The sequence below is a fragment of the Eumetopias jubatus genome, unplaced genomic scaffold, assembly GCF_037043125.1.
Source record: "Eumetopias jubatus isolate StellerSeaLion01/CBP00866 unplaced genomic scaffold, mEumJub1_p1.0 scaffold_8, whole genome shotgun sequence".
Taxonomy (NCBI): Eukaryota; Metazoa; Chordata; class Mammalia; order Carnivora; family Otariidae; genus Eumetopias; species Eumetopias jubatus.
In genome coordinates, this window is record NW_028274814.1 from 22,877,171 (window position 1) to 22,887,943 (window position 10,773).

The 10,773-nt window shown below is 45.9% G+C and overlaps 1 protein-coding gene across 4 annotated transcripts in view; it reads left to right on the top strand.

Moving 5' to 3' along the window:
• The window catches only part of SEPHS1 (selenophosphate synthetase 1), a 30,314-nt gene extending 26,325 nt beyond the window's left edge, over positions 1–3,989 (top strand). For 2 of the 4 annotated variants that reach the window (XM_088025807.1, XM_088025806.1), the window contains exons 8-10: positions 275–487; positions 2,059–2,228; positions 3,603–3,989. In XM_088025807.1, the coding sequence (XP_087881933.1) occupies positions 275–487; positions 2,059–2,228; positions 3,603–3,656 (437 nt within the window). In that variant the 3' untranslated portion in view covers positions 3,657–3,989. Of the gene's footprint in view, positions 1–274; positions 488–2,058 lie in introns of all 4 variants that reach the window. The other 2 variants (XM_088025809.1, XM_088025808.1) reach the window with 2 other exon arrangements.
• Positions 3,990–10,773: the final 6,784 nt, after the last annotated feature.

Sequence of the window (10,773 nt, forward strand, 5' to 3'; positions counted from 1 at the left end):
CTCTCTCAATCTCTCTTCATTCTCGCTCTATCCCAAATAAATAAAACCTTTAAAAAAAAATCAGCTTTCAAAAATTCACTCTGGTTTTTGTTGTTTTGTTGGTTGGGTTTTTTTTAGAAATTACATTTTCATTATTCCAATGTGCCACCTCCCTGACAAATTAGGAATTTTGACATCAAAGTGTGTTTAAAATTTTGAGTTGAAGAAGGGTGGCTTTCTCCTCCATCTTCATTTATGTCACCAGATAATAAACGGCTCCTCTGTGTTCTCTTAGCTGCGGGGCTCATGCACACGTTCAATGCCCACGCCGCCACTGACATCACGGGCTTTGGAATTTTGGGTCACGCGCAGAACCTGGCCAAGCAGCAGAGGAACGAGGTGTCCTTCGTGATCCACAACCTTCCTGTCCTGGCCAAGATGGCTGCTGTGAGCAAGGCCTGTGGAAACATGTTTGGCCTCATGCACGGGACCTGCCCGGAGACATCAGGTACAAGGATCCTGGGCCCAGATCTGAGGATTAAACTAGCGAGGCTAACGGAAAGTCCTCTGACAAGGAAGAAGCCAAGTACGTGAGCACGACCCCACTGTGTGTGAGGTCAGTGCTGGTAGATAACCTTGGCCGCCTTAGCATGAATGTTGTCAGCTCCCCCCGGGTGCTGCAGGTCACCTGACTCCTGCCCGTCTGTGTGTGATCCAACAGCGTGAAATCAGTGTTTTGTTTGGTGACAGGACTGGAGGGAGGGAGAATATGGGGAAATGGGTCCTTCCTCGGCCTTCATGGGAAACTTAGCATTTGAATGAACTGTGATCCCTCTCCGTTACATTGAACATGGTATATGTTTTCCTTGAAGAAAATGTCCAAAATTGCTATTTTAAGAATGAGATGATATATGATGTCTCCAGAGTGCCCCTTACCTGGACTCTTGTGTTTCACCCTGGATATCCTCCTGCTCCTTTCAGTTTTTCATATTTCTCTTTTCTTTCTAACTTTGTAGTTTCCCTTCCCTGACAAAAGAGTGAAATCATCTGGGGATGTAAAAATACCGGTGCCTAGACCTGACTCCCAGGAAGCCTGACTGCGGCGGTCTGGGGTGGGCCTGGCCCGCAGGAATGCCAGCAGTGCCTCAGTGGGCTTCTGGGGGTGCAGCCAGAGGCGAGGGCCACAGAGCCCTGCCCACCCACCAGCTCTCTGGGAGGGCCTGCGGTTGTCCAGTAGGCCTCCCACGGCCTCTGTACAGGACCCTTCAATTTCCTGTCCTTAAAACAACAACAACAAACTACAATCCAGTTTCTAGTAAGAAAGTTCCAAGCAGGCACCGGAACTGTTGGTCCTTCATCGGGCTGGAATGGCACCCACCACCTGGTGGGCCTGGAGTCCGCAGAGATTACCGTCAGATTCCGTCTGTTTCCTTTACTCAAAAGTGAGAAGTTTTTACTTTTTGTTAAAAGTATAGATACATATTTTTTTCTTGACTCTGTTATTTCTACTTAGGAATACATAAAATTTTCTGTCCTAGCTGCCAACGTCGTGAGGGAGGCTCTCGTAAAAATATTTTATGCTTTCTCTGTTTTGAAGATGACAGAGCCAGTGACAGGACCGCGATACTTTGAGGCATACACCTCTTCATGATCTTAACTTTTAAGTTAAAAAAAAAAATACAGAAAGTCTTTTTTATAAAAGGAGGAATCCACGTAGAAAATCAAGTCAAAAAAGAAAAGTTCTCTTTTGGTTTGAAATACTTCTCTCAGTGTGGGAAGAAGAAAGTAGCTACGATGTATGTTCCTGCGCCTTCAAAAAAACCTCCCTCCTGCACGGCGTTCAGTGATTCATATGAGGTTATTGTCACAGTTGAAGCTTCACTATGTGTGTGTCCCTTTAATATAGTGGTTCACCAAGAAGCCGCGCGTTGCTGTAGCGTGTCCTCTGCGGGAAGTCAGTTGACTAGAAAGGGCAGCTCACTTAGAAACAGGTTGGTGGCCGGAGGGCCGTCTGGAGAAACTGCCGGCCCGGCGTCCCAACGGACGATGATCCTTTCTCTCTCTTTTTCCCTTTGCCAGGAGGCCTCCTAATCTGTTTACCGAGAGAGCAAGCCGCCCGGTTCTGTGCAGAGATCAAGTCTCCCAAATACGGGGAAGGCCACCAAGCATGGATTATTGGGATCGTGGAGAAGGGCAATCGCACGGCCAGAATCATAGACAAGCCCCGGATCATCGAAGTCGCACCGCAGGTGGCCACTCAGAACGTGAACCCCACCCCGGGGGCCACCTCTTAATCTCGACCCAAGTAGCTCTTTGGTTTTGTTTTTAAATAGATCTATTTCCTTTTTCATCATTTCAATTAAAGACTATAAACGACCACAAAAATCTCATTGTGTCTACACATCTGGTGACCTTAGGTCGATTTGTGAGTGGATGCAATTAATAAAATAAAATCCATTGCCTTTTTTTCCTGTTACATTAACTGAAGATGCACCTAATCTTGAGGCAGCTTCTGAGTTGAGAATTATATTGTTATCCAATACTGTTGATTCATTTTGAATCTTTAGACACTTATCTCTTGCCGCATAGGCTCTTTTTAAAGGTGCTTTCCCATAGCACAGACATACCCGTCGTGGTGTCAGATAGCACTTGGTGTCTGTTCAGTTTGTGCGTATTTATCATTATCAGTCTGGTCTTTTGTAAGTGTCTTGGATGGTATTCTGGAAAGATGGAATTGGTCAGTGACACAGTGGTATCCCAAGAGCGAGAGGGTTGCATGGTTCCTTCCAGTCCTTGCTTTGTAAAGCCCAGCGTTCTCATTCAAGAGCGTCTCTTTTGACCCAGAACATTTTCCCCGTAGTGTGTTCAGTTCAACAAGGCAAGTGCTTAACTCTGCATGGAAAGCACTTTGGGGACAAAAAAAGAAAGTTAATTTCTTTTTTTGTAGCTTTCCTAATATTTACAGTAATACCATTAACTGTTTTCTTTACGGACAGCAAGCAAGGATCCTTTTTGCAATGTAATTAGATGTTCTCTAGTGCACAGGGAATTGGCCTTCTGGAAGGGCGTTCATGTATAATACTCATTTACAACCCAATCTATAATTAACTACACAAATAATTTTGAAATATAATCAATAATAAAGACTGTTCTCTGGATGGTAGTGGTTACTACATTTTCTATTTTGTATAGTGATTTCAGGATTTTTGGTTTCCTAAACTCAGCAGTTCTTTAGCCGAATTCTTAGCATTATTTTGTCCTTGGTGCCAGTACTTTTTTGTGCACGCTTTTTGTGATCTGTGTTAAAAAATCTGCATTGCCAACGTCGCAGCTCAAACTGAAACTTGTTATTCAAATAAATATTTAATTTTTTTTTATTGCTCTTGTATAATCAGATGCCCCCTTTAGTATCATTTAGAAGCGTTGGGAGGGTTTTGGCTAAAAGTACAATTTATTGGGGAAAACTAGATTTTAGTTTTATAAACTTTTAAGTCTTTCATGGGGCCTATATTTTCTTGAATTAAATTTTGTAGTGCTAGAACAAATAGGCAATCTAAAAAGGTGTTTATCTGTGTTACTTAAAAACAGAGGCTTCCTTCTATTTTAACCCACTAAACCATAAGGACGGATCGCAGTCACTAAGCACCAGCGCGCTGACTCTTCGAGTGTCCACCTGAGAGAGAAAGCAGCCGGCCCTGCGAGTCTCTGATGTTTACGGGCACCAAAGCCCTGGCGACAGATCCTCTTCTTGCCAAAGGGAGCCACCCCTCCGGAAAGGACAGCCCCTAGAGGCTTTCCTTTGGATGCGCCCGTCCTCCATCAGAAGCCAGAGGGCAGCCTTTTCGCAAGTGTAGCTGGAACTCAAGCCATAGTACGGTGTGCGGGACCCGAAAGGCTGCTTCGGAACTGACATTCCTTGGACGTTTTCTAGGGATTTATACAGATGTTGGTCCTCAAAACAAAGCTACAGACCAGTGGTCTACAAAATAAAATGTGTTGGAAACCTCTGAGTAAGGTGAACGTACTGTTCGGCTTTTTTTTTTTGGATTCACTAGTGATGACTAACTCCGAATTCTTTTTAATGTTGATCATGCCTTGAATGCTGGTGATTTCCTCGGTGGCAGGCGTGCTGAGAGGAAGAGAGCTAAGCGGATTCTGCACCCGAGGAAACCATCTTCGGGAAGATTCGTATTAATAAAATGGTGGGTACCTAGAGGTCTGGGTAATTCATGTGATTCCGAGGGGAAAGAACGGGTCTTTAAAGCGTGGTTTCCCAGAGAGCATTCCAGATCGCCTGCATTAGGATCACCTGGCGGGTGCTTGTCACAGGCACATTCTCGGGTCCCGCCATGGTCCCACGGAGTCCAGGGTCGGGTGGTCTAGGGAATCCGTCTTCGACGAGCACCCCACGGGGCCAAGTGCACTGAAGTTTGGGACCGCAGACGGAAGGACGGAGCAGGGGGCTAGGAGAGGCGAAGACAGGACAGTGCAGTTTGACTTCTTAGCAAAATCTGTTTAGCGTATCACACGACTGGTGGGGAGTTCATTATTTGGCTTCCTGGTATAGTGCTTTCTTTTCTTCAAGTCCTATGATGTAGTCGCATCCAAAAATACAGCTTGTTAAAATGCACAGGATTTTTACATACAGCCTGAAAAGGCTGGGCCCTGGTAAGCTCAATTATCCTTCGGGCCACACAAGTGACTCGCCAAGGAATATCAAGCTTAGCTTGTTATTTGCACAGGCTGTGTGGAAACATTGACTGTAACTCTGTCCAGGAAGAGAAACAAATATGACATAAGCAATATGCACTTTTGGGCTAAATATTTTTTAAATGACTTAGTACACTGTAGTAGTCTCCCAAGTTCTGCATGCGTTATGATGAATAAATGCAAGTGTTTAAGTTGTTCTGATTTTAGATGTATGAGCCAGCAGTTTCGGTCTGAATTTAACGTTGCCTTTAAAAGAGTTAAATCTGAATTCTAAGTTTTACAATCTTACTGTGTAAAGAGAGACCAGAATAGCTATACTATACTATACTGTTACCATACTTTATTTTCAGAAGGAATAAAGCGAGCATAGATAATGGTGCCTCAGATACTGAACGGTCTTGTGTGTGCATGTGTGTGTGTACAAAGAGATCTAGATTTCTCCCTACCTACCTTCGCAAGCTCAGAGCACCCTTTTTCTCTAGATGAGGTATTGGTGGCATAGACAATGTAATTTACTTTCCACAGCAATTTGTACTTTTTCTCATTAAAATTCTGCATATTAACAATGCAGTTTTTGAACATGCCAGGGTGCAAACGGAAAACCAACAGATTCAAACACCGATTCTTAAAGTAGAGCATGGGAATAGCATTTTGCCTCTGGTTGAGTCTCCATGTCTTGAACCTAAACATGGCTCAACCAAGTGAGCCATGGTCTCACCAAAGCCCTGGAACCAAAGCCCCAGTGAACCATGGACTCACCAAAGAGGCTGGAACGAGACACTGCTGGGGGGAGAGTCCCGCATACATCAGGCTCCCTGCTCAGCTGGGAGTCGGCTTCTCCCCCGCTCCCCGCTGCTCCCCCTGCTTGTGGGCGCTCTCTCTCTCCCTCTCCCTCTCTCTCTTTGAGAAAATGAATAAACATCTTAAATGAAAATAAAAGTAGCTATTTACACAGCCCTCCAGAGCCCTCTGCCAGTGTTCATTTCTGTTCGAGGAAACAAGTGGTGGCTCAAACAGTGTACTCTGTAAATAAATCTATTCACAAGAATTGCTTCCCGGGCCCTGCAGGGGCCAGCAGGGAGGAAGATCTCACGAGCCCCTGCTGCCAAGCCCCATCCCCGGGGCCTGCGGGCAGACTGTGGCATAATTTGCTTTCCTGTAGTACCGGCAAAGCTAGCAGTTTGGGGCCAGGAGTTTAGAGAAACATCCAATCCCCAAATACCTGAATCGTCAAACAGCAGGGCAGCTCTGGACATGACGCATCCTCTCGGGGATCTCTCCCGCCCCCACCTCCCCCCCCCCCCGGGCTTGATAGCATTTCTCTTTGGCTCACTGGCTTCCAGAGTCATGGTTTTACCCTCCACTGGACTCCCGGTTCTCAGAGGTTGGAGCTTGCCCCAGTCTCTAGAGTTCTCAGCGGCCACCATGACAGTCGCTTGGCTCTCACTGGTGTCCTCAAGGGGCACAGGTTTTAGGGGACAGCATCACAAAGCGATGTGGGGACCCCTGAATCGCTGCACTAAGGAGAGTTGCTGACTCCCGTGTGACTGTGACGTGACCGAGAAGGAAACGGTATTTTGTTGCGCCACTAAGATTTCGGGGTTTACTTGTTACTACAGTAGTAGAGCTTCACCTACCCCAATACAGACATCTACAGGCGATTCACAAAATTACACATACCAATGTATTTATAAAAGCTTGTCAGTCCCCCTAGCCAGCCAAATTAAGACAACAATATGAAATTGTTGGGTTTTTTTTTAACTTCCATACTTGGCAGGGATTTTAAAATGGATAAAGTCTAGAGTTTTCTTAACAATGCTCATGACTACTGCCAAATGGTTGAAACATAGACGCGGGCACACAAACACACAATTTAAAAATTATCTGTAATGACTCCAGAGAGTAGAATGGTGGTTGCCAGGGGCTAGAAGTAAAGGCAGTGGGCAGTTGTTGGTGAAAGAGTACCAACCTCTATTTGGAAGATAAATAGGTTCTGGGGATTTAACATACAATATAGTGACTACATTAATAATAATGTATACTTGAAGATTTTATTTATGTATTTGAGAGAGAGCGCGAGCAGGAGCAGGGGGAGAGGCAGAGAGAGAAGCAGACTCCCTGCTGAGAAGGGAGCCCGATGACGATGACGTGGGGCTCCATCCCAGGAACCTGGGATCACGCCCTGAGCCGAAGGCAGATGCTTGACCGACTCACCCACCCAGGCACCCCAAACATATATATGTTTATATATATATAAACATATATATGTATAAAATGATAAATGTCAAGCTGGACTATATACAAAGGGGCCATGGAAGGCTAAAATGTTCCAGCAGGACTGACAGGTCCCTTTCTTCATTCTTGAGCAATTTGGCATCACGCCCAGAACCCCGCTTCCCCCCAGCAGTGTCTCGTTCCACCCTCTCTCCCTCTTCTCTGGAGAAATGCCTCCAGCAGCTTGTCCGCCCTTGCTAGGTAGGTTCTTGCTGAGGGTTGCTGTCCCCTGTTTTCCTCTCTACTTTGCAGACAGCCCTGTACAAGTGAGGTGCTCAAGAAGTGTGGAAAGGTTTGTTGGTTGATTTTTCCGCATTTCATGCTAGATAATATACCCCAGTCCTCTTGACATTTCTCAACCCAAACAGTTCCATAAGTGATAATTTTATCCTTTCATCTTCTGCTGGATTTATACATCTGTATCTTTGAATTTCGAGTTCGTGCTGAAAGATTACAAATCTCAGCACTGCACACCGGGTCAGTTCTTCAAACTAGTTTTACTTATGGCTTCTATCAGAAACAGGCTTGGAGAAAATATGCTTGCATCGCTTTGTGTGGACATGATTTATAGAAAGCTTGTCTTAGAATAGAGCACCTAGGAGTGCCGGGGTGGCTCAGTCGTTAAGTGTCTGCCTTCAGCTCAGGTCGTGATCCCAGGGTCCTGGGATGGAGCCCCGCATCGGGCTCCCTGCTCGGCGGGGAGCCTGCTTCTCCCTCTCCCACTCCCCCTGCTTGTGTTCCTGCTCTCGCTGTGTCTCTGTCAAATAAATAAAACCATAAAAAAAAGAATACAGCACATACCTTAATTATATTTGTGCTCTTAGAAGTATCTTTATCCTGTCTTCCTTAAATTATTTTCATGTGAAAAGACCATGATCTTTATGGGACAGATTCTGAAATCGTAAGTCAGGTCTAAAGCACGGGAATGAGTGCAGTGAGGTGTGTGTACCCGTGTGTGTGTGATTTTTTGTTTCCTTCCTCCCTGTCCCACCTTCGTCACAAAATACCAGAGATCAGTGGTGCTCAACAGGATGGGAGAGGGCGTAGTGAGATGTCAGCCACCCAGAGAGATTTTTCCTTGGGATTCAGGGCTCACCCAAATAATCCAGGATGAACTCGGCTTCAGATCCTTAATCATATCGGCTAAGACCCTTTATCCAAACAAGGTCACTTTCACCCTTTCCGGGGCTTAGGACATAGACATACTTTTTTCTTTGGTGGGGGGCATGATTTTTGAGGGGGGAAGGGCAGGAATTCTGTTTTGAGATGTCTGTTACAAATCCTGGTGATGATGTGGAAGCAGGCAGTTGGATACACAGAGTCTGGAATTCGCTGGAGAGTTGAGGCCAGAGATAAAAATTTGGGGGTCGACAGTTTACAGAAGGAACTTAAAGTCATGAGACAGAGATAACTAGGGAAACCCGTGTGTATAGAAAAGAGATGTCCAAGGAGCCTGGGGGATGAGGGAGACCGCAGCAAAGGAGACGGAGAAGGAGCAGGGACGCAAGTTGCGTCCGTGTTTCCCTGGGTCCTGTGATGTTTGGGGTCTAATAAGCTTCAAAATGAGAATCAGCCGTTGACCACCCCACTTGGTGATGGCAGCTCAACTTTGACCACCACTTTTGGTGGAATGGGGAGGGTAAAAGGTTGATCGGCTTCCAAAGGAAATTGGAGAAAAACCGGAGACGGGAAATTTACACAATGTTTTCAAGTTTTGCCGCAGAAGGAGCGGAGAAATGCATGAGCGGGAGCTGGAGGAAGAGGTTATCACCAGTGCGGCGCTGGCGGAAGGCTTCTATGCTGATGAAGGGGGAGATCCAACAGAGGGGGAAGAGGAGGAGAATCGCCTGAACGAGGTTCTGGAACAGTCAAGACCGGAGATAGGGGTTACTGCACAAGGGGTCGGCTGGCTTTTGCTGGGAGCGCTGACCTGCCCCACGGTAGCTGAGAAAGCCCAGATGGGCAGGGCTGCAGGTGGCTGGCCAAAATATCAAATATTTTTATTTTAATAACACAGTTGTTAAAGATGCGCACTTGGGGAATCTCCAAATAATCCAAATCACTGTTTTTAAAAGCTAGTGACATTCATCAACTTACCCACGGAGAAATTATTGTTTTAATTCCCCAAGGGCTCTTCAGTGAGACATCTTAAACCCAGCATCCTCTAATTTTAAAAAGGCAGACAATAACTGGAAACATTCAAAGATTTCCTTCATCTCTTTCAACGACCCTCCACTTAAACCAGCTCACGGCAGAGCGGGCAGGGATTTTCACACACTTGGAAAACAAGGTCTTCGGGCGGAACATTAAACCTACGGGTGTGTGGAGTTTCATCTCACTCTTTCCCATTGGTCAGGAAAGCCAATAACTTTCAGGGCCTGTGTGGCTGAAGGTCTTGTCTTTTAAATCATCTGGGTTGGCCTGAACTTAATTTACATTGGCCTCTTCCTAGCAGTGCCTGCTTTCCACCAGGAGAAGGCAGTAAGGATTCAGCTATTCCCCCGAGAGCCCGGTGCAGGAGCTGTATTCTCAGAAGCAGAAACACGCAGATTCTCTTTCCAGTACCTGCCAAAGGCCAGATGCTTCACTTTTAACTAGGATAAACATAAGGGCCTCTCCTGAAAACCCCTGGCAGTCAAGTCAACGAGATCAGGATCAGCTGCCGCCATGTGATGATCAATTTGTGGGCAAGGAGGTTAGGAGCTCATGAGGGAAGGCCCAGGACATTTCTGTCAACCTAAAATAACCTGAGAGTCTGGGTAAGGAGTAATCATGGAAAAAGGAGAGAGAACCCAAAGATGAAGGCCAAAGGGCAAGCCTTGCTCTGGATGCTGAGAAATCTCCACCCTCCCTCAGAGGAAATAGGCAGCAGCTAATAAACTAAATTCTGAGTCCCGGCCTGCTTTTCTCCGTGAGTATGGCAGTTTCACCACATTACATAAAGACATCCCTTAAGAAATGATAAGATGTTTAGGGGCACCCAGGTGGCTCAGTGGGTGAAGCGTCTGGCTCTTGATTTCAGCTCAGGTCGTGATCTCAGGGTCTCGAGATGGAGCCCCTCCTTGGGCTCAGCTCTCAGCACAGAGTCTGCTTGTCCCTCTCCCTCTGCCCCTCCCCCTGCTCTCTCTCTCAAATAAATAAATAAAATCTTAAAAAAAAACTGATAACATGTTTATAAGGTGAGACTCTCTGGAAGTAACTCTAAGACAAAGAAACAATGAGAAAAACGAGGGAGAGAAAAGAATCAGCGAGATGCTAGGTCAATCATCTGCCGAGACTCCACGAGAAAGATAATCCAGAAAGAATTTCTGGTTCTCATAACCATTATGGAAAACAGTATGGAAGGACCTCAAAAACTAAAAATAGAAGTACCACATGATCCGGCAATCCCACTTCTGGGTATATATCCAAAGGAACTGAAATTAGATCTCCAAGAGATATCTGCATTCCCTCATTCACTGCAACACTTTTCACAAGGGCCAAGATACGGCAACCACCTAAGTGTCTGTCACCAAGTGAAAGGGTAAAGAAAATAGGGTGGACACACATAATGGAATATGATTCAACCCTAGTAAGGAAGGAGCTCCTGCCATTTGTGACAACATGGATGGACCTTGAGGGCACTATGCTAAGTGAAAGAAGCCAGTGACAGGGCTACAAGTACCTGCTACCACTGACAGGAGGAATTTAAGAGTCAAACTCATGGAAGCAGAGAGAATGGGGGTTCCCAGGGGTTGAGGGAGGGGAGACTGGAGAGGGGATGGGTTAAGGCTACAGAGTGTCCGTTATGCTAGGTAAATAGTTTGGAGA